The sequence below is a fragment of the Diadema antillarum genome, unplaced genomic scaffold, assembly GCF_040938485.1.
Source record: "Diadema antillarum isolate AM-2024a unplaced genomic scaffold, OU_Dant_1.0 seq00001070_RagTag, whole genome shotgun sequence".
In the NCBI taxonomy this organism is placed as follows: Eukaryota; Metazoa; Echinodermata; class Echinoidea; order Diadematoida; family Diadematidae; genus Diadema; species Diadema antillarum.
In genome coordinates, this window is record NW_027271895.1 from 95,010 (window position 1) to 122,275 (window position 27,266).

General features: G+C 37.6%; 1 protein-coding gene across 1 annotated transcript in view; it reads left to right on the top strand.

Moving 5' to 3' along the window:
* The window catches only part of LOC139743338 (uncharacterized), a gene marked incomplete at its 5' end in the record, with an annotated part of 200,183 nt that overhangs the window by 88,398 nt on the left and 84,519 nt on the right, over nucleotides 1-27,266 (top strand). The window contains 2 exons of the mRNA XM_071653828.1: nucleotides 16,911-17,051; nucleotides 25,394-25,473. Of these exons, the coding sequence (XP_071509929.1) occupies nucleotides 16,911-17,051; nucleotides 25,394-25,473 (221 nt within the window). The remainder of the gene's footprint in view (nucleotides 1-16,910; nucleotides 17,052-25,393; nucleotides 25,474-27,266) is intronic.

Genomic DNA, 27,266 nt, shown 5'->3' on the forward strand with positions numbered 1-27,266 from the left:
CTTCCTTTTAAACTGGACACATTGTGTTTTACTAATATCTAAAGATTATTATTTTTCTCAAACCATCTATACACTGTATGAGAAAAACTTCTATTAAGAATGCAGACCAATGCATTGATATCTTCATGAGATGGCAGGACCATAGAATCATTTGCATATAAAATAAAATGACAATCAGGTTAGGCGTGCACATTACCATCTCTCTCTCTCTCTCTCTCTCTCTCTCTCTCTGGATGTCTGTCATGTCGAAAAAGACTGTTCACAATCAGAAAGTTTTGACTCTAATGCTGCTGGGTGCAAGGTGGCTATGAAGACATAAGTGTATTCTTGAGTGCCAGTGTTTGCCACACACATTGTAGTAATAGTCATTTGGACTGCTTACCACTGCTGTAGATGCAGGTAACATAAAGCATGTTTGTTCTCAGCAGCAATTCTATTGGATTCCTCCAGGCATGCCACACCTGCTTGTTGTGTTCGACGCCAGTCAGTTCTGTGGGTTGTTTTTTCTTCCCAGGTAGTGGGATTAATTTTACACTTTTTCAAGGATGCCTTTATAAAGTTGTCCCTAAACAGTGTTCGTTGTCCCCCTACAGATCTTCCTGTATGGGCAATTAGTCTTCAGTCATCCTTACCACATGGCCTACCCATCTTAACTGGAAATTGGTGACTTTTGATTCGATGCTTGTTGTGTCAGCTCTTGCAAACACTTCTTGGTTGGTGATGAGATCTTACCTGATCCTCAGCAAAGTTCACAGCTTCCTCTTGTGGAATAAATTTTTTGAGGGCCTTGATGTGTCTTCTGTACACTGTCAATGTCACAATGCAGCAATGAAGACAGGACAACAGACCCATAGACTTTGACCATGGTCTTATGTCTGATATCATAGAACTTGAATACTTGCAAATGCAGTAGACCAAAGGAGGAGTTAGCTTGGCTGATTTGGTTTATTTTTTCTCATCTATGGTGGCATTGGAAGACAGGTTACTCCCAAGGTACATGTACTTGGAAGGATTGAACGGATGGCATGTGCAAAGCAGACAGAGTCAGCAAGTTGTGTTCTGTGCAAGAAGTGACTACACAATCATCTGCAAACATGACTTCCCTTACTAGCTCCTTCTGTACCAGTCCTTCGTGTTGGCTTTTAGGCAGGCAATGTTGAATAATTTACCATCAGTGCAATACAGATGTAGATGCCCTTATCTCTGTCTTTATAGTCTTCTTGAATCACAGCTGTGAGGAAAATGCCACAAAGTGATGGAGCTGATATACAGCTGTTTTTGACACCTTTTGAGATGGAGAAAGATTTAGATGCAGATTTACCAAGAAAAACTTAACCTCTTATGTCATCATGGAAGAGGTGGATGACACTGATGAACTTGGCAGAGCATCTGTATCTTTTTACAACCCATTCTCTTCTCTGCATTTCTCTTTGATCTTCCTTGCAGCAAAGATCATCAGTCAGTCGTCACGGCGTGCGAATCTCGCACAGAGCGCGGAGGACGTATGCACGCTCGGAGCGATCATGAATACATAATTAGCTGTGCAGTGTTCTTTTTAAACTATCGTTGTGCAGCCCCAGCATAACATTTACAGCTCATTTTTACATTAAATGAAAGAAGAAAGCTCAAGGTCTAATTCAATGACAATGATTTGATAATACTGGAAAGGGAATTAGGGTAAAAATACGAGTAATTTCACACGTTGAAAATATAAAATTTAAACCCGAAAGAAGTGGGTCAAATACGTTCTTAACCACCTTGCATCTCTTTCAAACTAAATAAGTAGTATCTTATTTTCAAAATATGGAAAAATCAAGTCACTCTATCGTTTATACCTCATGGGATCCAGCAAATTACAACAGTATGTCACATCGCTCTTTGTTCGAAATCGTCCATTAGCGCATTTGTACAATGCTGGATCGTGATTGTCAGAAACGACGGTCGCATCACATCATCACATCGTCTGCTACTGTGGTTTTTTTACTTCCTGTGTCGCGTCTCGAAGACTGAAACTCGGCTTAAACATGTATATAATAGGTTTATTCTGTCATATTCTGTCAAAATTTTGTAGATAATTATTTAAGGATTCGTTATCGCCACTTTGTGTTCGTATGGATTTGTCATTTGTTTGACTACTTGCAGATACGAGCACGTCAGCAATTTCACGCATTGTAAAAAAAAAACACTTGGGTTTAGTCCCGTATACTAATATTTGTGTTACGATGTTTCTCATGCCTTTTCTTTTCTGAAATGTTCCATTGTGATTTTCTTTTCATGTTTAGTTTTACATCAAGTCGTCTTGCAAGTTACGGTTTAATAAACAAAATAACCTTGTGTTTGTTTTTTCCTTTGACATTCTCACTCCTTCAAATTATATTTCTGGTTTTGATGATATGTCCGCTAGATTATGATTTATCCATTAATTTTTTTATTTTAATTGTTTTTTTTTAACTGGAACTTGGAAGCTGCAGCTGGGGACTACTGGTGATTTGCATGAATGTTAATCTTAAATAATCTGATGAACTATTAATCATGCCACATGTTTTCATTATTATTATATTATTATTATTATTATTATTATTATTATTATTATTATTATTATTATTCTAGAGCCCGAAGGCCTGGATTCATGAAGCAAGCAGTTTCGTTTTCTTTTCAGGGTGATTATTTAAAATGCTAATTTCCCCTTCTTTTTTCTTTTCTTTTTTTTTTTTTTGGGGGGGGGGGGGGGGGGGGGGGACTCCCAATTCCACAGAAGACTCTCTGGAAATGAACAATTATGAACCAGCATAGAATCAGAAGCATGTCATTGAACAATCTCCCTGATAATTGCATTTCAATGTTGGCAGCTCTATATTATGAATGCAAACAACCCCCCCAAAAAACACACACACACACACACACACACACACACACACACACACACATCTCAGAGAGAAAGGGAGAAGGAGCATGAACAAACACTCCCCTCACACAGCAACAAACATTAGTGAATATATTTGACTACACAATCAGGCTAAAGATGAAGAAACCTAAATATGAAAATAAACTTGTGAAGCAGAGTTTAGAAAAAAACAAGTTTTTTATTTGTGGACAATACCACCATAGAAGTACACAGGAATACATGGAATGTAAAAGAGGTACACAATGTGCGCAAACCATGTGCAATTCATCCATCAAGGTGTAAATAATGTGAATATCTTGACTTCGGCGATCGCAACTTCCGGTGCAAGTCTCTTTTTAGTCAGTTTTTTAACAAATTTTTAAGTAACTTACAGATATTGCATCTTTTCGATTTTTATAACAAGTATCGGTACATTCTTCCTCTGCCGAATTAAAAAAAAATTAGAGTATGAAAAGTTTTATACCAGCCAGGATCCAGCAAAGTAGAGGTTTATGTTTCGAATACATCAAAACTACGAGCAAAATATATGGTAAATTTAATGAGAGATTAAACATTGAAAATATTTTTAAGTATGGACAAATTTTATATCAAAATGAAGAGTACGAAACGGGTAATTGGACTCACCCCACCATGTCGAAATCGTATACACTAGCGCTAACTGCATGGCAACTGTATTGGAGCTTGTACAGAGTCTCGCAAAATCCCGTGAAACCTCAAATTCGCGAGACGGTCATGCGCATCGAGTAAACACTGGCACATGGAACCTCATTATGCCTACATGTAATTTGCATTCGGCGTGACGACTGACTGTCATGTGGATGGTGCTACAGTCTCGCTGGAAGCCATACTGAGTTTTTGGAAAAAAAGTTTCTGATGCCTATTACCAAGGGGCTGGAGGAGGAGACAAGCAAAGATTTTTCCTATGACTGCAAGCAGGGAGATTCCTCTACAGTTTTGCAGTCTGCTCTGTCACCTTCTTGTAGATGGTTACAATGTTGGCATCTCTCCATTCATTAGGGATGGTCTTTGCTTCCCATACCATTACAATGATGGCATTAACTCATCGGTAAAGTTGAAGTCCACCATATTTGAAGATTTCACCTAGTAGTCCATCTAGGCCTGGTGACTTCCTGTTCTTTATTCTTCTAAGAGCTGTTTCCACTACATTTAGAGATGGTGTCTGATAGGATACTGAGGTATTTGATTGATTGTGTCATCGTCTACTACAGATGGTCTGTTTAGGAGATCACTGAAGTGTTCAGTCCATGTATTTTGTATGCCAATATGACAAGTGATAAGAATGCCATCCTGGCTATTCAGGATAGGAAGAGTTTTGTTTTGGAGTGACTATACACACACAGATTTGATCTCCTCAAAGAGAGCCTTTGCATCATGTCTGTCTGCAGCTGATTGGATGTCACAATCTTATTGAACCCACCATGAATCCTTCAACTCATGTACACATGCCTTTCTGTAAGGAGGTACTCACATTGTAGACATTTGAAGTTTCTCTTTTTCTCTGAAGATGCTGGACATGCTAGATACTGGATGTAGGCCTTCCTCCTCTCTGCCATTGAAGACATCAAGGATTTATTGTCATTGAAACAGACCTTATGTTCCTTTTGGGAATGACTGATGGTTCAACTGCTGCATCACACAGCATTGCTTTGTTTGTTAATGTCTAGGCTGTAAGTAGATTGTGGATGCTATTGGAGACATGTACCAGAATACTATGGCAAAAGTTATATCCCCTGATGGTGAAACAGACCTATTTGAGATCTTAGCTGGTGTTCTGCAGGGGGATACTCTTGCACCATACCTGTTTGTCATCGTACAGGACTATGCCCTAAGGTTTGCAATTGAAGGAAAAGAGGAAGAACTTGGATTTCATTTGATAAAACGAAGATCTGGAAGAATTGGGCCAGAGGTGGTTGCAGACCTCGAATTTGCAGATGACGTCGCCCTGTTATCAGAAGAGATGCACCAGGCACAGGAACTTTTGCAAAGAATTGAAACATCAGTGGCTAAGGTTGGATTAAAGATGAATGCAAAGAAAACAAAACTCATGTCGAGCAACCATACTGGTGTTGTGAAGCTACACACAAAGGATGGGGCTAATGTAGACCAGGTACAAGATTTCAAGTATAGTAGGCTAATGGATGGAAAGTACGGCTAAGGATGTTAAGCAGAGGAAAGCGGAAGCATGGCGTACCTGTAACAAACTCGTTAAGCTTTGGAAGTCAACTCTCTTAAGAGTCGTTGAAAATGTTAGCTGGAGGCATCATATGACCAACACAGAACTGTATAGGGATCTACCCAAAATAAGATCAAGAAAAGGAGGCTTTGCTTTGCCAGCCACTGCTTCAGGAGCAATGAGTGTGTTTCTAACTTGATACACTAGATTCCCAAGCATGGGAGCAGGAAACCAAGCAGACCAGTGACCAACTTTGTTGACATGCGTAAGAGAGACACTGGTCTAGACACCAACGAGCTAAAGACTGCAATGCTGGACAGACAAACTTGGAGTGCCATTGTGGATTGAGAACACCACTTGAATTAAGCAAGTAAGCAAGTGAGCATTTGTATCCTTTGCTTTGTGTTGAGGAGCCAGGCGAATCCTAAGCTCGGCCCGAATGAGATTATGATTAATCCAGCAGCATATACATGTACCGTATATACACATGTAGCTCTGATGATGAGAGTGTCTCTATGGCATTTTGTTTTGTGATGATACAGTCAATGAGATACCAGTGCCATGTTCTTGGGTTTTGCAGAGACATTTATATTTTGAAGACTGTGTTTGTGATACAAAGTTCGAACTAGGTGCACAGTCAGTGAAGGAGTCCATTGGAATTGATCCTGCCAACCCCATTTCTTCCATCACATGTGGCAATTGGTTATGCTCAGGCCCCACATGAGCATTAAAATCTCCAATAACATATAGTGATGTCATTCCTTAGAACAGATGAGAGTAGGGTGTTCAGCTCAATATTTAAAGCTTGTCTTCATCACGACTTGTGAGTGTGTGAACATATACAATAATGACTGTCATGTGTTGCTTAAACTTCAGTGGATGCCTGCAGGTCATACAGTAAGTCAAGCATTGTGGCCCTTCAGCAACTCATTTAGGTTTTATGTAAGTGATGGGTTTCCAGAAGAAAGTATATCCTCCATATATACTTCTTTGAGTTCACAAATTTTGTTTCGGATAGGCCAGCAATATCAATGTCATAATTGCCAAAGCTCTGAAGCAACTGAGACCATGCATCTCACGGGACTGTCAGTATTGGTGGCATCCTGAAGTGTTCTCAAATTCCAGGTTGCTAATTTCAGTGATTTACTTTTGTGTTTGGAATTATGTCTTGTTTCTCAACTGCATGAGAGAGTGACAAACCCTCAGCTGTGGTATGATGGGTAAGTGGATGTTGAGAATGCTCTATGTGTAGGATGCAATGTATTGTCCCATCCCCAGATTGGGGTGACCAGAGCTGTCCCTAAAATAAGGACCGGTCAGTTGCTACAGAAGAACCCCCCCCCCCCCCTGCACTCGGTCCTTGAGTTAGTAAGAGGATGGCCATCACTCTACAGCTGCCTTACATGTAGGTTTGTGACTGTCAGCTCCCAGTGTCAACAACACCTGCTGATTTCACCACTTGCCTATGGCCGTAGGGCTGGGAAGAAAGATGTTGATAGCAAAAGATGATGGTGATACCTGTGCGTGAGTGGTTTCGGGTGGGAAAGTCTTCGCACAGTGATAGTTTCACACACTTGACCAAATTGCTGCTGAGCCCAATGGCATGACAAGTCCTGACAACTGGAGCAACACCTTGGCTGCAATGGCTGGTAAATATGGTTTGCCACACCTGAGGATGTGAACCTTGAAATTGAGGACTAGCGACATAGCCTTGCTGTACCCATGATGTAGGGAAAGGACACAGACTGCAGAAGGGGGAGGGGGAGTCAGGCAGTCCCTGAGGTGAGAATTTTCAATGATATGACACTATAAGATGATGGCTAAGAAGATCTTCATAGCCTACCTAAGCCTAACCTCACCAGGAAACCTCTGCTTGAACGTACTGCTCTGTTCTCCGGCAGTTTAAGGCAAAAACTATAGGGTATGGCAAGCTGGTACATCACTCAGAAGAAGCTATAATGAGGTCAAGCCTAGTCTAAAATCTTATCAAAGCCATGATTTTTTTTTTCAGAAACACCAGCAACAGATACTGTGCATTATTGGCTGTACTAGTCTGCAGAATTATGGTACTTGGCTTGTCTTAAGGTCTCCAGGAGAGACTAGACAGACAACTCCTTTTAGTGGAGCGGCATAGCCGAACAATTGTGCATTTTGTGATAAAAGCACCAAATTTCGTACACAGTCACGTTCAGATTAAATTTAGATATTGGTCCATCGTAAATAGCGCCCTCAACGTCCATGGCAGCCGTTTTTCAAAATGGCTGCCATAAATGGCATGTTTTCGTAAAATTTGCTAATTTTAGGAGAGAAAAGTCAATAAGATTTTGGTTACAAATGGGACATTACATCAAAAATAAATCTAGATATCTGGCCATTGGAAATAGCGCCCTCAATGGCCATGGCAGCCATTTTGAAAAATGGCTGCCATAAATGGCATGTTTTCGTAAAATTTGCTAATTCTAGGAGAGAAAAGTCAATAAGATTTTGGTTACAAATGGAAAATTACATTAAAAATAAATCTAGATATCGGGCCATTGGAAATAGCGCCCTCAATGGCAATGGCAGCCATTTTTCAAAATGGCCGCCATAAATGCCATCTTTTTCGAAATATTTGCTAACTTCAGAAGGGAAAGCCAGTAAGATTTTGCAAACAAGTGGAAAATTACATTCAAAATGAATTCAACTTCAGAAGGGAAAGCCAGTAAGATTTTGCAAACAAGTGGAAAATTACATTCAAAATGAATTTAGATATTTGGCCATTGTTAATTGCACCCTCAACGTCCATGACAGCCATTTTTCAAAATGTTGTCTAATGTGCAACTTCTTTGTTGATTTTGCAAATTTCAGAAGGGAAAAGTTAATAAGATTTTGCCCATAAATGTTAATTACATTAAAAATACATCTAGATATTTGGCCATCAGAAATTGCGCCCTCAACGGCCATGGTAGTCATTTTTTTCAAAATGGCCGCCATAAATGCCATTTTTTTGTTTAAAAATGCACATTTCAGAAGGGAAAGCCAGTTTCTTTTTTTCTTTTTTGCAAACAAGTGGGAAATTACATCCAAAATAAATCCAGATATTGGGCAATTGAAAATTGCGCTATCAATGGCTATGGCAGCCATTTTTTTTTTTAATGGGCACCATAAGTGCCACTTTTTGCATTTCAATTTAAAAGGAAAAGTCAATGAAATTTTGGTTATAAATAAGAAATAACATGTAAAATAAATCTCAATATTGGGCCATCGGAAATTGAGCCCTCAGTGGTCATGACAGCCATTTTTCAAAATGGCCACCATAAATGCTATATTTTCAAAAAGATTTACTAAAATCAGCAGGGAAAGCCAACGAGATTCTGCAAACAGGTGGGACATTACATTCAAAAGTAAACTTATAGGGCCATTGCAAATTGCCCCCTCAATGGCCATTCCAGCCATTTTTCAAAATGGCCACCATGAATGTCTTCTTTTCTTAAAGTGTTGCAGATGTCAATCAAAATTTCCACAAAGGTGGAAAATTATATTCAAACTGAATTTGATAATAGGCCATCCAAAAGTGCACCCTCAACAGCCTTAGCAGCCAAGTTTCAAAACAGCTGCCATGGATGCCCCTCCCCCCCCCCCCCCTTTTTGGGGGGCAAAAATTTGTGTATGTCAAAAGGAAAAGTCAATAAGACTTTGCAAACAAGTTGAAAATTATGCTAAAAAAAAATCGAAGTATAAGGTCTTCTTAGAAGGCGCCCTCAAGGGCCATGCTGACCGCCATGGATGTCTGCTTCTTCCTCTTTTTTGGAAAGATTTGCTAATTTCAGAGAGAAAAATCAATGAAATTTGTACATATGTTGAAAATCATATTCAAAACAAAATAATATATCGCGTCATTGCAAATGGCACCATCAACGACCATGGCAGCCATTTTCCAAATGGCCACTATAGATGCTATTCATTTCTTGAAAATATGATAATGCCAGAAGAAGACAATACAATTTCTTGTGCAAATTGACAAAAGACATTCAAATAAATTCAAGTTTGAATTTGAATTTGAAATGAAGATATTGAGCCACTATTTAAACATCGTCCCCAACGGCTATGGCAGCTCTTTGTCAAAAGGGCTCCACACACTCTTTTTTTTTATTTGCTTATTCCAGAAGGAGAAAGCAATAGAATACTGCTAAACAGCCATTATATCTAATGCAATCTGGTGTTCAAAGAAATTTAAATTTTAAAAAAGGCTTCATTGATGGGTTAGTTCTAAATTCATGTTTTCAGTTTAGTTCTAATTGCAGTATTTCGCGTGCGACGGCTAACAGTATGGATATCAAAGGTATGTGTTTTAATGGAAGCATAGGAAGTAAATTTACTTTTTTCGTAAAATGAAAGGCCATTTTTACGTATCTGTCTTCAGAATATTTTGGAAGTTACATTTTAGAATAGATACACGTCATATAGTCCCATATATTCAACGATATGGTGTTACTGTCAAAGTTAATACATGGCGCCATTATCCCTAGATATTCATATTACTCTTTTTTGGAAATTTTTCATGTTTGCCACCTAAAATATGCATTCAACATTGGTGAGATATAATCGCTAAGCATTTGCCTTGTTCGTTTTAGTTGTTCCTCAAATGATTTCTTTAACACCATATTTCAGATTGTATAATGTCTCTGTGAGTATTCTACTGTCTTCTCCTTCTGAAGTTAAGCGAATTTTCAAGACAAAAAAAGAAGAAGAGTGTATTGTAGCCATTTTGACAAATAGCTGAAATAGCCATTGAGAACACAGCTTATGATGGCTCAATGTCTAAACTTCTTTGTATGTAATTGTCAACTTGCGCAAAATTTTTTTACTATTGTCCTCTTCCGGCATTAGGACATCTTCATAAAAGAAAATGAAATATTGCATTTATTGCATCTTCTCTAATCACCGGAGTGGACGACCCGGAGGTGGAGTAGCAATATACGCTAAGCACCACCTTAAACCAAGTCTTCTGTCTGTCAAAATACCAGATAACATTGAAACTATATGGTTACATCTGAGACCGCCACGTTTACCTCGGCAGTTATCTAGTCTCATCGTCTGTGTTGTATACTACCCCCCTCGCCACCCATATGCTGAACAATACATTGATCATTTGATATCTACAAGTGATGCACTGATGTTACAGTATCCTGAAGCGGGAATATCATTCATGGGGGATTTCAACGATTTGAATCTTGAAATGATTCTCGCTAATAACAAATTCACCCAAGTAGTGATGGAACCCACCAGAGGAAACAATGTTTTGGATAAGATAGTGACTAATCATGCCAATCTTTACTCTCATGTTCAAGTTATCTCTCCTATTGCTGCCAGCGATCATAATTGTGTTCTTTGGATCCCAGCCAACCGATCACGTCCACAAAATACAACAAAGAAAAGAGTCGTACGTCCCCTAAATGATAGTGGATTGAGGTCATTTGGAGATTGGATTACTCACCATACTTGGGAAGAACTTGCGCAGATTGATGATCCTTCCAAAAGGTGTGATGTGCTCTTGGAAAACATTCGCTCTCGTCTTGACACTTACCTTCCAACAAAGACCATCCGGCTGCACAAATCAGATAAACCATGGGTTACCGCTAAAGTCAAAACTTTAATACGTCGCAGGCAGATAGCTTTTGCTAGTAAACAATTATCTCTGTGGCGCCATCTAAGAAACAAAATACTACGAGAAATAACAAAAGCAAAAAATTGTTATTACAACACCAGAATTCGCGATCTGAAGGCAAGAGATCCTGCATCATGGTATAGACAAATAAAACTCATCACACATGGTGCGCAAGATGATACTACCATCCACATTCCAGACAATGATACAGCTGATGACGTGTCAATTGCCAATTATATCAATGAATATTTCTGTTCGATAGCAGCTGACTTACCTTCACTGGACAGAAGCAGGTTACCAGCCTTCCTTCCAGCCCAACATCAGTGTCCTATAGTACGGCCCTGGGAGGTGTTTAAAATCTTGAGCACTTTAAACCAGGAAAAGGCGAGCATTACAGGAGACCTACCTGTACGGATCCTGAGAGAATTCGCTTGTGAATTAGCTTCTCCCCTTGCTGATATTTTGAATGCTTCTTTCCGAAAGGGTGTAGTACCACATCAGTGGAAATGTGCTGAAATAGTTCCGATCCCCAAGTGTGTATCCCCCATCGTACAGGATTTGCGCCCGATAGCCCTCACGAGTTACTTTGCAAAAACTGTGGAATCGTTCATTGCTAAATGGTTAGTTGAAGACATAGCTCAGCATATTGATCCCAACCAGTACGGAAATCGGAAAGGCCTGTCAACAAATCACTACCTCATCCAGTTGCTTCACCAAATACTGACAAATGCTGAAAATTCAAAGGCGATATCAACGATTGTTTTGACCGATTTTTCTAAAGCATTCGATAACATAGACCATAACATCCTCGTACAGAAGTTGCTTGACATGAGTGTAAGACCCTGCCTTGTTTCTTGGATTGTGAGTTTTCTTGAATTTCGTTCTCAATGTGTTAAGTACCATGGAAAGCTATCAGACTGGAAAAACATAAATGCAGGTGTCCCCCAGGGCACTAAACTTGGGCCAATTTTATTTCTGTTAGTGACCAATGATGTATGTTCAAATGTTCCAGTCCAGCATTTAAAGTATGTGGATGATATGACTTTGATTGAGAGTAGGAAAATGACTCAACCATCCAACATGCAGCATGCTTTGGATGAAATTAACCAGTGGACCAGACACAACAATATGAAATTGAACCCCTCAAAGTGTGTATCAATGACAATAACTTTCTGTAGAAACCCTCCTCTGCATAATGCTTTGTTCATTGCAGACGTTGAACTAGGTACTGTCACCCAGACAAGGATATTAGGTGTTGTGATTCAATCAAACTTGAAATGGGATGGTCATGTTACAGAGGTCCTACAAAAGTGCAACAAAAAGTTATACGTGCTTCGCTCCCTCAAACGTTTCCACCTCCCCACAGCTGATTTAGTTACTGTATATTCAGGATACATACGTCCTGTTCTTGAGTATGGCTGCCCAGTGTTCAGTGGCTCCCTCACAAAGAAACTTGAAAGTCAGTTGGAAATGATTCAGAAAAGAGCCTGCAGAATAATATTAGGCAAAAATTACACATCGTACATTACAGCTCTTGAAATCTGCAAGTTGGGCACTTTAGCTGAAAGGAGAAGACAGCTGAGTCTAGAATTTGCTTGTCGGATGGTTAAAAACCCGCTCGTATCTCACTGGCTACCTGCTAAACACCAAGGGCATCAATACACATTGCGTTCGAACACAAGGTACCAGCAATACAAATGCAAAACAAAACGGTTTCAGGACAGTGCAATTCCATATTTCATTAATCTACTGAATAATAAAGATTAGAAGTTTTTATGCATTTGTATAAGTAGCATTTCAAGTATGATGTTTTCCGGCTGTTTGTTCATCAGTCTATTTGCCTGTGTTGTTTTTGATATGGTATTATTTGTAATAGAAAAATATATTGCCGATTTGAGTAAATGACCGGATATTTGGTACATATGAAGTAATAGTGAGGATTTAACTGATTTTATCAGTTTTTGAGCCATAATTTTTATGATTGTTATAGCAGAGACGGGTAGATTTCGCTTTTCCTTTTTTAATTTCAAACATTGTTTTGTTATGGCAACCGCATTTTTTTTTTATATATAAAGAAAAACAATGAGTGTGAATTGAGTTGATCTCTTTTTTATTTCAGATTTTGATTTGAGATATAGTTTCTTTTTTTTTCTGATGGATGTAGTTTTTTGATATGTAGACCTAAAAGATATGTTTTATTTATGTTGAAGGATGAGCTGTCATGATGATAATAATTGTTTAAAAGAAAAGAAAGAAATATTGTTTATTTTATTGAAATTTGGCACACATGATCAATGTGATGTGTAAGGTGTGATTTTTTTAAAATACAAAATTAATATATGTAAATGAAATAGTAATGGAATTTTTTAATGACTAGTTGTGTAATGATATGTTGACAGTGAATTTTTCCCCTTTTTCCTCATTTCTTCTTTTTTCGTTTTTTCTTTTCTTTTTGAAAAAAGTAATCTGAGTATTGATGGGCTGGTACCCTCACTGTTCTCATTATCAGCTGTAATAGTAATAATTTTTTTTATTCAGTGTTGAGCAGTGTTGCCATGTGAACAGGATATTTCTTATCTCCTTTTTCTTTTCGTTTTTGTAAAAGCAATTTCAGAATTGACTGGGCTGGTACCCTCATAGATTGATCACTTCTTGTGATTTACCACATGTGACCACTGTAATATTTGTTCTTTTTATGTCATGTCGCTATATCATTGGTTGTACAGAGCACCGAAATAATCTGTCTGTTTTTATAAATATGATTGTAAAACATGTGCAATTCAGCCTTTGGCTGCCAGACATGATTTTTAATAAAACCTGTTCAATTCAATTCAATTCAATTCAATTATGGCGACCATTTGTGACCGTGCATCACAAAGCAAACAAAAAGTCGCACACACTGATTTTGTGCAAGGACTGAAAAGAGGTGAAATGGGTCAACCGAGCTGATCTTGACTTTTTCGTATTTTCTGAAAGAGCAAGTCTTCTACATTATGCTAAAATTTGGGATCATAAAACGGGCAGGAAAGTGTGTTTTTTAGCAGTTTATCTCGAACATTTTTGGGCGGAATAGTGTGATTAAGTGTCTTTATAGTCCCCTTTTAATTTCTTAAAAACCTTGTACACACTCTTCACTTTCAACTCCTATAACTTTTGAAAGGATGATGCTACTGCTTTGAAAGTTGGCATTAATTATGGACAGAATGTGTTAATAAGGCATCTTCAATTTTAGTTTAATCTGATAATCCCTTCATTGTTGTTACTCCAGTAGTTTACATCCTGTGTTTTGTCCCATTCATCATTCAGCCAGCATGGCTTGGTAAAGATTAAGCGCTTGAATAGACACTGTACTTCAGAACCTCTTTTCTCAGTCCATTTCATTTGAGTTATACATCATTTTAAAGCTTAAAGTCTGCTCTTTCATATATGCTTTCAACTAAAATTTCATGTCTGGCGACTTTCTGTTTGTTTTGTGATGCAGGGTCACATTTTGAAAAAAAAAAAATGGCTGCCATGACCGTTAGGGGGCGCAATTTGCGATGGCCCAATATCTAAATTTATTTTAAATGTTATATCCCACTCGTTTGCAAAATCTTATTGATTTTCCCTTCTGAATTTGTAAAATTTTACAAAAACTGGCATTTATGGCGGCCATTTTGAAAAATCCCTGCCTTGGCCATTGAGGGCGCAATTTGCGATGGCCCAATATCTGAATTTATTTTGAATGCTATTTCCGACACGTTTTCAAAATCTTATTGATTATCCCTTCTGAAATTTGTAAATTTTTACGAAAAATGGCATCTATGGCGGCCATTTTTGAAAAAAAAAATGACTGCTATGGCTGTTGAGGGCGCTGTTTATGATGGCCCAATATCTGAATTTATTTTGAATGTTATTTCCCACTCGTTCGCAAAATCTTATTGATTTTCCCTTCTATAATTTTTTATTTTTTGCGAAAAATGGCATTTATGGCAGCCATTTTGAAAAATGGCTGCCATGGCCGTTGAGGGCGCAATTTGTGGTGGCCCAATATCTTAATTTATTTTGAATGTTATTTCCAACTCGTTTGCAAAATCTCATTGATTTTTCCCTTCTGAAATTTGTAAATTTTTACAAAAAATGGCATTTATGGCGACCGTTTTGAAAAATGGCTGCCATGGCCGTTGAGGGCGCTATTTATAATGGTCCAATTTCTGAATTTATTTCAAATGTAATTGTCAACATGTGTGTGAAATTTGGTGCTTTTATCATAAAATGCACAATTCCTCTAATTTTTCAAGCTATGCCGCTCTACTATTTGTAAAATTAATAGTGGGAGGAAGGTGCCATGAAAGAGCAATAGCCAGTGGTTGATGATGAGTTGGCTGAGGACATCACAAAGTGTTACATTGTTATCAGTGCACAATGTCATACTCAAAGGATGGCATGCCTGCCCCATCGCACACACACGCAAACGCACACATTCTCGTACATGTGAGATGCTTCAACCTTGGATGTGATAGTTGGTCATATCAGGGCAATTACCCCCCAAGGACAATCACCCCTGGCTAAATACTGGTTAGTGACAAGATTAGAGTAAAGATTAGGGTTAGGTTTAGGGTTAGAGTTAGGGTTAGGGTTAGGATTTGGTTCAGGAGTAGGATTAGGGGTAGGGTCAGGAGAAGGGTCTGGGGTAATTGTCCCTGGGGTAATTGCCCTAGTACCAGTTTGCTCAAGGTAACTGGGCATATTCCATTATTGTTTCTGGGGGATTTCTTTTTCTGATAAATTGACTAATCTAAATTGAAATTCATGAAAAATAAAACTGAAATTCAGTTTCATAAGGTTTCATGTAGTGTATACAAGTAGGTGCAATCAAGGATATATGTAAGGATATGCATAAAAGTTTTCAATTTCCCCATAAATTTGAAAAGTGTGAAAACTTGTCGCCTACATAGGCCTACAGGTCCTTAATATGCAGAACGAGGATGTGCCTATATCCCAAAGGTAGTACCCCTAAGGCCTTAAGAGGGCACTTTTTCATATGTTTTAAATACTCTGAACAAAGGGGCATATGCCCAGTGTGAAATATATCCCAGTTGCCTGTAATGAAACACAATAATATTCTCGATTGGAGCCATTTGCAAGAATGTGCGCACACACACACACACACACACACATATACTTATACAGCAGGTACATATACTTTATAAAACATCAACAAAAGCCAATATTGCCATTTTGCCGTTGCACATTTGCGAACCATGTCTGTGTATCATTTCTACATTTGTGGGTGATTTTCTGCATTAATGGTTGATGTTCTGCATTAGTGGGCATTTCTCCATTTGTGGGTGTTTCTGCATATGTGGTTTATCAGCTCCCCCCCCCCCAAAAAAAAAAAAAAAAAAATTAATAATAATAATTGATTAATTAATAAAATTGATAATGAATAAATAGATTAATAAATGTCAGACTTATATTGAACACATAATATCACAATCTGATCATAACAATATAGTATTTGCCAGCTGAGCCAAAAACTTCACCTTATATTCAAACAGGACTTTGTGTATGAAGCATTCATTTGTTTATCTTTGCTACAAACACATCCCATTATAGTGCATATACATGTACATGTATACAACTTGTATGTTTCCATGATGTAAAAATATCACTGTATCCAACAATGTATATCACATACATTGTATGTCACTGTCTACCAGACCTAATTTAGATACTATATTCTGCCGTTGTGCGGTACAGCTGCATCCTTTCATGTATTTCAAAAGACTTAGGAAGTATGATTGTACCCTTTGTCCACTGCAAGTCTAGAGTACATTATATCTATAATGTTACCAAGAAGCATACCTTGTGCTGCTCTTCAGGTGGGAAAAAGAGACTTAACTGATAGTGCAAATAATGATAATGTGTTCAATATAATGTCTATGATACACTTACCTTTTCACTCTTGTAAATTGCTATCTTGTCTCCAGAGCTTATTTTGATACTGATGAATTTGTTCTTTGAGAAATACATGAATTATTTCAGATATGTACAGTTTCATATTCACAAAGATTGTTTTGTGGTTATATTTTACATATCTTACATGCTTTATGTTGGAAATTTGAGCTGAGACTCCCTTTTTAACAGATTATTAGGAATCATTTTGATATTTTCCCTTACAGGTTGTTCACCACAGTCTTGGGGTGAGGAACATTGCTCTTACTACAGACCTAGTTGCAAAAGTGACAGATTTCAAGGTTCATAGACAGATGTTAACAGGTAGACATTCAACATATGGCCACCGCAGTGAACTAGAAGAAGGGGTAAGTACTTACATAATGAAAATGCATTTACATATATATGTACATGTGTCAGTGCTTCTGATGTATATGTGTGTCCTACTGAATTCAACATTTTATTTTGTAAACCACAACTTTATTCAACAGAAGTGATTTATTCAATTGAAAGAACTAAGATATATTGAAAACAATTCAAGGTGACTTTGAAATTTTATGTTTCTAAATGTTTTGAGTCCCACCCAGTGCTTACATCCTTGGACAAGATGTTTTTACCCACCATGTCCCTCTCGACCCAGGTGTACAAATGGGTACCTGGCAACGCTGGGGTAATAATAATGGCAGGGCCCTCTGGTAGAGCAGTGGCAACACTGAAGAGGCTACCCTGGATAAATAAGACCTTATTACATGTATTATTATTAGGTGATCCGAGTATCCTCTCGGATCACCTTCTGTATCTGTACTGATTCTTTATTCTTCTTTCTTTATTTCTTTATTTTTCCCCAAAAGTTGTGCAGAGGTTAGCTCAGAAAGTCCTAGGCCTATCAATTTCAAAATTATACCATATATGTATCATGTCCCAAAGACGACAGATCTAATAAAATCATAGTGATCAGTCGACCGTGACGTCATTATATGAAAACACATTGTCATTCATATCTCATTAATGGAATGGAATTCTTCAATGAAATTTACGTCACATATATTTCAGGTCAAGTGGATTCTACTCATATTCTCAAAATTCATATCTACCCTTCAAACGCGTTTGTACGCGCGCGTTGAAATATTTACATGCTCCAATCGAGCTCGAAATTTTTTTGCACACGTTTCAGACCATTTGGAGCATTTTTTGAAAAATTGAAAAAATTGGATGGACGCGCGCACACATATACGCACGCATAGCTCATATGCAATAGAAATTTCCCGTTTTTTCACATGGATCGGATGTCAGAAATGTCAAGGAATATTTTTACCAAGTTTCAAGTCAATCCGACTCAATATGATGTCATACGGGCCCGTCAAAGTTGAAATTCCGCGCGCGCGTCAATGGCGATAAACAGTGCAACTATGCCAAAAAAACGTCAATTTTAAATCTGATTTTATTCGTCAGGATGGACAGTGACCCCCCATTTTCTTTCCACATTCTGAAAGCTGATGAATTGTACGTGTCATTTCATGGGTTGGCGATGCTGGAAAAATGATTAAAAGATATCAAATTTCTTAATGAAATAAAAAAAGTAAATTTTCAAAATGACGTCATCAAAATTCAAGTTCACTCGAGCGTATCTCACTTATCCTTTGCCGATTTTCATCCAAATTGCAGTATGTTGTAGCTAATTACATGTTCTTTAAGTTTTGTTAAACAGAGTTTTAATCAGATGATGTCTTCACCTCGTAAAAATGGATTTAATGTAACCTTGTCAAATTTGACCAGTTTACGTGTCATCTCTATGGGAGTGCAGTTTTTCCGGAAATGAAAATTGACATGACTGTCTTTATCGAGCACTAGCTCACTTACCCTTCGGTGAATTTCTCCCAGATTTTAATATGTTGTAGCTGAGACTTTGCACTATCGTGAATGTACCCTTCGTTTTTTCATAGGGTGTCGGGATCACGTCAAAAAACTTGGTTGAAATTAAAGCTTATCTTCGATGTATTGAAATATTTCTTTCTTTGCAATAACTCAAGAAAAACAGCCCCTATCACCCCTATATTTTGCACATGTTTAGTTCATGTCACGTACATTATTTCATAAAATAACAACTACTTGATTGGACACCATCTTGGGTATGTAAATTAGGGTCAAAGGTCATAAATGTTTCATCTTGTATTTTGGTGAATACCTGTCCTATCTTTCCCATATTTTGCACACGTATAGACGATGTCGCAAGAATCATTTCACAAAATAACTACTTTTTCCTCAGATGCCATCTTGGGAGTGCAAAGGTGGGTCAAAGGTCAAATATACTTCATTCTGTATCTTTGTTATAGTGTATACGGAATTTGGTACCAAAGGTGGCAGATCTGACTCCCTTTTCTAAATGAGAATCCAAACATCATACGGCCAATGTCTCTAAACACAGATGAAACCTGTATGGTCATGCCTATCGCGATCAGGACTTGAATCATTGATTTCCAAACAGATCGTATCACCTTGATTTGTCAGTGTTGACAAATTACAATATCAAGTTATTATTATTATTATTATTATTATCATTATTATTTCTAGAAGAAAATCTGGGAAAATTTGTAAATGAGCATATGGCAGTCAATTCATCAAGATATTTTGAAAAGTTTTGTGTATCTATAGTAATATGAGAAAAGATGATTACAAATTTCATGTTAAGTGGTTAAGTCATTGTTGAGATATTTTGTGAACAAAATGTGTGAGAAAGAAAGAAGAACAAAAGAAAGTAAGATTCCTTACAATAAACCTCAGTGATATGTTGTTAGCATATCCAAAAAATAAAAATAAAAACATGCACCAACAGTTCAAGAGTTATCTGCAGCCAGTCGCAATGGGGCAACAAAAAAAGCTGTTGATGCACCCCAAAGAGTAGGAAGGAAAAGACTCATAGGGTAGAACTCGAGAGCACAGACACTAGGCTCAAGTTTGTTCACAAAGCAACAACCGAGCAGTAGAGCAGATCATTAAATACATGGTTAAAACAAACATGTTAGTGAACTTGCGTGGTGTAATTATTCATTAAAAAAAATAATAATAATAATTGTTTGGATATAAACTCCAAATTTTATTGTCCAAGAATGGAAATTCTTTTTGCCCAATTGATCGTGGGCCCGGCAGCCACTGAGCAGCGCCAGATCGACGTTGCTCTAACCTTTTCAACTGTTGAACGGCAAACAGGGTAGCAGCAACTCCCATCTTTTAACGTCTTTTGGTATGACGCGGCCGGGGTTTGAACCCACGACCTCCCGATTGTGAAGGCAGCCGCTCTACTCACTGAGCCAACACATCTGTCTTTATATGTGGAGGATGATAATGATAAATAGCATGTAACTTCTTTGGATAGATTGTTCCAGTACTTTCGCCCTGTATGGGTAGTTATCTTTATGCCTGCGCCCGAAGGGGGCCGGAGGCATTATGTTTCAGGCTGTCCGTACGTCCGTCCCCATGCGTTTACACGATAACTTGAGTAACATTGAGTGAAATTCTACCAAACTGGTCCAAGTATAAAGTATGATAGAGCAATAACTTGATTAGATTTTGGGTGAAATTGGCCAGAGGTCATAGGTCAAAGATCAAGGTCAAATCCTAAAATTTATCTGTTTACGCGATGACTCAAGACTGGATCAAGCAAATTTCACCAAACTTGGTCCAAGGATGACGTATGATTCAGCAATTACTTGATTAGTTTTTTAGTGAAATCTGCCAGAGGTCAAAGGTCAAAGATCAAGGTCAAATCCTAAAATTTATCTGTTTACGCAATAACTTAAGGCTGGATGAAGCAACTTTCACCAAACTTGGTCCAATAATGACGTATGATAGGGTAAATAAGTAAGTAGTTTTTGAGTGAAATTGGCAAGAGGTCAAAGGTCAAGGTCAAATGCTATTTCTCCAAAATCTATGCAATGCCTGAAGGTATTTTCTTGAAACTTGGTGTAGACATGTACTACTGAATAATTTTCCAGAGAGAGTTTTAGGTCACGAGGGCAAAGGTCAAAGGGTCAAAAGTCAGGTGAAAATGTTAAAATTTAACTTTTTTCCATATCTCGCAAAGGATTCATTTGAGATATCTTCATGGAACTTTGTACATATGCATGTACTGACTGGCAGGGATTATTTAGGGAAAATAGAAGGTCATGGGTCAACGGTCAGGGGGTCAAAGGTCAAGGTCAACCCCTCAAAATTTCACTATTTCCCTCATATAATATATACAATGCTTGCAGGATTTTTTTTGAAACTTGATATATACATACAGGGACAAAGGCCAGGCTAAAATGCAACATTTTTTCTATCTTGTAATGAAATTACACGTTTCTTCATACCTTGAAAATTACTCAATGCATAAACTTTATAAAAGGGTCAAAAGTCAAGTAAAAATCCTCAAATTCCCAAATACATATACCTGCACTCTTATACAATATAGCAAACCTAGTTCAAGGAAAGTGAACATTCAACACATTTGTAACAAACCTGTCATTTCAATAGTTTGCCAGTTATGTGAAACTGCCATTACACATTGTGAAGACATTGTATTATACACCTATTAGGAGAACCATGCATTATGGCGGAGGCATACCAGTCACCATAGCGACATTTCTAGTTATTTGTTGAGATTGTTACGGTATGTGGAAGGTGATATTAAAGTGCAACATTGGCAGGTTGGACAGTTATGGATAGTATTGTTGCTTTTATACATTTGTAGAAACACATCAGGAAGATTATTCAAGAAATATTCATACATACTAGGATTGCCTTTACTATAGTCAAATATGTCTGTCAGTTTTTAATTTCTTTTTTATGTCTACACCCGAAGGGTGCAGGAGGCCTTATGTTTTTGGGTTGTCCGTCCATCCGTACGTCCGTCCCCATTTGTTTATGCAATAACTTGAGTAATATTGAGTGGAATTTTACCAAACTTCGTCCAAGTATAGAATATGATAGGGCAATTACTTGAACAGATTTTAAGTGAAATCAGCCAGAGGTCAAAGGTCAAGGTCAAATCCCAAAATTTATCCATTTATGCATTAAATCAAGACTGGAGGAAGCAAATTTCATCAAACTTGGTCCAAGGATGATATATGATGGGGCAATTAATTAAGTAGACTTTTAGTGAAATCAGCAAGAGGTCAAAGTCAAAAGGTCAAGGTCAAATGCTCAAAAATTTCACTATTTCCCCGATATCTATGCAATGCCTAAAAGTATTTTCTTGAAATGTAGCGTATACATGTAATACCAAATAAAGATTCTCCAGAGAGAGAGAGAGTTTCAGGTCATGAGGTCAAATGGTCAAAGGTCAGGTGAAAATGTTAAAATATCATTTTTTTTTCTCCATATCTCACAAATGGTTCAATGTATCTTCCTCGAACTTGATACATATACATGTACTGACTGGTAAGGATTATCAAGGGAATTTAGGTGTCAATAGATTAAAAATCAGGGTTGAAGGTCAAGGTCAAATCCTCAAAATTTCACTTTTCCCTCATTTTTCCAATGCTTGCAGGAGCTTTCTTCAAACTTAATATAGACAATGTCATGTATTACACCATTACCAAATGGAGATTCTCTGGGAAATTTCCTGCCAAAAGATCAAAACCTCAAGTGAAAGTGCTATATTTTACTATTTCCTCCATATCTTGAAAGTGAGTCTGGGTATCATGAAACTTAGTACATATTTATGCATGTTCTTCGTGACAGTGATTCTCTTGGGAATTTTAGAGGCAAAGGCCAGGCTAAAAAAAAAAAAAAAAAATAAAAATCTATTTGATACTAAAATTACACTTTTCTTCATACCTTGAAAATTACTCCATGCATTAACTTATAAAAGGGTCAAAAGTCAAGTAAAAATCCTCAAATCCCAAGATACATGTACCTGCACTCTTAGACAATATAGCAAACTAGTTCAAGGAAAGTGAACATTCAAAACATTTGTGACAAACCTGTCATTTTAATAGTTTGCCAGTTATGTGAAATTGCCATCACATATTGTGAAGACATTATATTATACACGTATTAGGAGAACCATGCATTATGATGGACGCATACCAGTCACCATAGCAACATTTCTTAAATAAAATCATTTGTGTGAGATGAATACCAAGTTCTGTAAACTATTGATTTATATATTTGTATAATATATAAATAACTAGATGAATATACACTCAGAAGAAGATTCGTCATTTTGCTCCATTATTTTAGCTTTTATTGATCTTTTCGGCTTTAAAGATGTATAATAGAGATCATAGGTGTGTTTTTGCAACTTAATTCATGTTTCTTTTTGTGTGAAATTTGTCTTTGGCTATATGGAAGAGCACTTGCGCATGAATGACTACCCGTTCATTTTTGCAATTTTTACTTTTGTGTCTTGTTTTGAATGTTTACACAAGAGAAGCTGCTATCTTAATTCTATAAGGATTTGACTGCCATACCCAGAAGAGGCATTACCAACGGAAAGGGATTAGCTCTCTTATGACAGAGACCCCCCCCCCCCCCAACTTTGTTTTTATCTCAGTCTGGCAAGTGTAAAATGACTGCATGCATGGGTGCACGCACACATCAGTGTGCTCTGCCGCACATTGCTGTTGCTTTGTTGTCATGAGTATTCCACAGAACTCTGAGTTCTGTGGAGTATTCTCTCTGCCATTTCTACATGCCAGGGAGGTGGGAAGAGACTTCCCCACCTCCGAGAAAATGATATCTTAAATACAATTCATGTTTTAGACCTTGCAATTCCCTAAAACAGTGTTGAATCAATCCCTAGACCAGAGTGGTAAAGACCTGTGAAGCACTCTTGCAGAGAATTTTTTTCTGCACAAAATGATAAAGATGCCACTTTCTTGAATACATGATAAAAAAAAATCCTGCAGCCTGTGTTTGGTAGAAAATTAACACAATATTACGAATGCCCACATCACAATCACGCAGCTAGAAGTATTGGTCATCAGCAATGCATTTCCACTGCCGCAAATGTTTAAGAGTGTCTTTGATGTAGACTACACATCAAGAAACTGGTGCTGAAATAATCCTCAAACCCCAGTTGGAGGAGGAGTTGCACGTCTAAAATCTTTCCCAACTCAGGTTTGGGGATTATTTGGACACCATTTTCTGGATAAGGGTAGTCTGAAATCAAGACCCTTTGCCAATTAGATCAGCTTTGCCACTCGTGTATGGATTCAAAGGAGTACTTTCTTCTGTTATAGGTCAATGTTTGTAAAAGGGATTAACTGTGCAGATAAGACACTTGGCTGGTGAGACAAAACGGTGTCGAAAACCCTAGCAGAGCGTTGTTTTACTCGGGTTGCCTTAGACGGGACTGTATTCCTAATGAAAACAAAGGTGTTCACTCATCTGTAAAGTTTCCCTTCTTATTGACCTACCAGGTTGATAGCCAATGAAATTACCTTTAATATGGTATATAATACATTAACTTTCAGCCAAATATTCTATCAAAAATATAAATTTGAAAAAGTGTTTACTTTTTTCTTTTATTGCTGAGTGTGTTATATTTATTCATATTCATGTGCATATTATAAGCACCAGTTGCATTGTTTATGTATATTAACCACACCCCCTCTTGCCACTGAAAAAAAAAGTGTGGGTAGTTACAAGATGTGAATACGTCCATCTGTGATTACATGCTACTGTTAACTAATAATTGTTTTTCCTTTTGATAATTTTTCAGAATTGTGATGTAATGTCAAAATAGATACAGAGAATTAAAGATACCAAAGAATAAAAGTATGGGCAATAGCAATCCACTAAAAAATTCCAGATTTGGAGAACTGTTATGGCTGTGTGGGTTAACACTGTTAACTTATAGCTATGATTCAACTGAACGTTTCTGCCATCATTGTTGCTTTGTAACATTTAATGTTTCTTGTAATGTTCATGACATTATTGATTAATTATTGGAGCTGTTGCACAACTTTGCATCAATTGACATGATTTCTTTCTTAAGCTCTGTGTAGTGAAACCTATCACATCTCTTCTATTTGCTTCATTGAAAACATGGGCAATACACTGTATGTGTGATTCAATTGGAATAGTACCCCATTTTTACTTAGCACAGAGAGGGTTCTGAGGCCTCCTTTAGCAGCTACAAGCATTCTTTCACCTCAGTATAAACAGACAGAATTCCAGAAAAGGAGATCCAATCAGGTCAAGTTCTGGAACCACTTTGTAGGGGCTGGTTTTAGAGCAGTGCTATGGCAGCCTTGGGGAGCATTGACGGCAGTATAACTCTAGAGGGTTCGAGAAGCCACTTTTTTGCCAACCTTGAAGTTATCACTGAAGGTCATTGCCAGCTAACATAAACAACCCATCTCTTGGCAACCAACCACTGCTGATAACTGCTGCACAACTTGCACACTTACTGCTCTCAACCTTGTTTTTTTAATTCAAACGGCTGCGCTGAGTATCAATTACCATGGGAATTCATGCAGCCAGTTAGTCCTGCTTTAGGAAAAATCAGCTGGCACAATATAAACAGACAAGAAACCACTTTTTCAGAGTTGGCTTTTGAACCTCCTTGAGGAGGCTATGAAACCCACTTCCAGTACAAACAAGTTGTAAGATGTTTCAAGATTTAAATACCGTGCATGCTTGAGGGCAGTTTTTGTCAATGTGATATATGTTTCATGACCAAGGCAATGGGAATCAGAGTATGAATGTAATTCTGCTTGCTCAGGTAACAGGCAACTCTCCCAGTACAAAGTGGATGGCATACGAGTCGTTGGTATTCAACACCTACACAGACAAGAGTAATGTGTAAGTTTGAGCCATAAAAATCATATTTAACACCTAAGTTCTCTATATTAAAATGCTGAAGTGTTTTTGATGTTTAGTGTTGTGTGCGTCTGATGAATGTGCTTAAGGCATTCAAATTAACATTTCCGTGTTTATTACTGTACAAACTTGAACTTGTAGTCTGGGTGCCAGAAGCTGAACCTTGTTTTACCGTCCACCCAATGTTTTTTGATGGTTCTACCCTATTTCGGGGGTGCTGAATCCAAATCTGGAAGATGCAACTCTTGCATCCTTGAGGGTTTTGAGATATTCAAGATGGCCGCCAAAATGGCCGCCAAAATTGGAAATTCCCACGTATTTCCTTCTAAATGGTGAGATATTGAAAACAATTGATGGTTTAACCCTATTTCAAGGGTGCTGAATCCGAATCTGGATGATGCAACTCCTGCATCCTTGAGGGTTTTGAGATATTCAAGATGGCCGCCAAAATGGCCACCAAAACCGAAAATTCTCACATATTTTCTTCTAAATGGTGTGAAATTGAAAATAATTGATGATTCTCCCTATTTGGAAGGTGCTGAATCCGAATCTGGATGATGCAACTCATGCATCCATGAAGTTTTTGAGTAATTCAAGATGGCCGCCAAAGTGGCCGCCATTTAAAACTGGAAATTCCCATGTATTTCCTTCTAAATGTTGAGAAATCAAAAACAATTGATGGTTTTACCCTATTTCGAGGGTGGTGAATCCGAATCTGGATGATACAACTCTTGCATCCATGAAATTTTTGAGATATTCAAGATGGCCACCAAAATGGCCGCCAATTAAAACCATAAATTCCCACGTATTTCCTTCTAAATGGTGATATGTTGAAAACAATTGATGATTTTACCTTATTTCGAGGTGCATGCTGAATCTGAATCTGGATGATGCAACTCTTGCATCCTTGAGGATTTTGAGATATTCAAGATGGCCACCAAAATGGCCACCAAAACCGAAAATTCCCACGTATTTCCTTCTAAATGGTGAGAAATTGAAAACAATTGATGGTTTTACCCTATTTCGAGGGTGCTGAATCAGAATCTAGATGGTGCAACTCCTGCATTGTTGATGATTTTGAGATATTCAATATGGCCATTAAAATGCCCAAAACGGAAGTTCCCATGTATTTCCTTCTAAATGGTGACAATTTGAAAGCAGTTGGTGGTTTTTATTTTATTTTGAGTGTGCTGAATCCGAAGCTCAGGATACAGCTCTTGCATCCTTAAGGGTTTTGAGATGATAAAGATGGTCGCCGAAAATGACCGCCAAAAACGGAAATTCATATGTAGACCCCCTATTTCCTTCTAAATGGTGTAAAATATAAAACAGTTGGTGGTTTTACACTATATTGATTTTGCTAAATTTGAAGCTCCAGGATACAGCTCTTACTTCCTTGAGGGTTTTGAGATAATAAAGATGGCTGCCAGAATGGCCCCTAAATGGCCGTCAAAAACGAAAATTTCCATGTAAGCCCTATATTACCTTCTAAATGGTGTAAAATTGAAAATAATTGGCGGTTTTACTCTATTTCGAGGGTGCTGAACCCAAACCTGGTTGATGCAACTTTCGTGTTCTTTTTTTAAGGGTTTTGAGATGTCCAAGACGACCGCTAAAATAACTGTCAAAAATTTTTTTAAATTTTAGGCCATATTCAACACCCTCGAAACTTGGTTGTTGAAATTCGTCCATCCTTTAGGGTTTTTAGATGTCCAAGATGACAGCCAAAATAAGTGGCAGGAATTCCAATGTTAATATATTTTTTCTTAATGGTA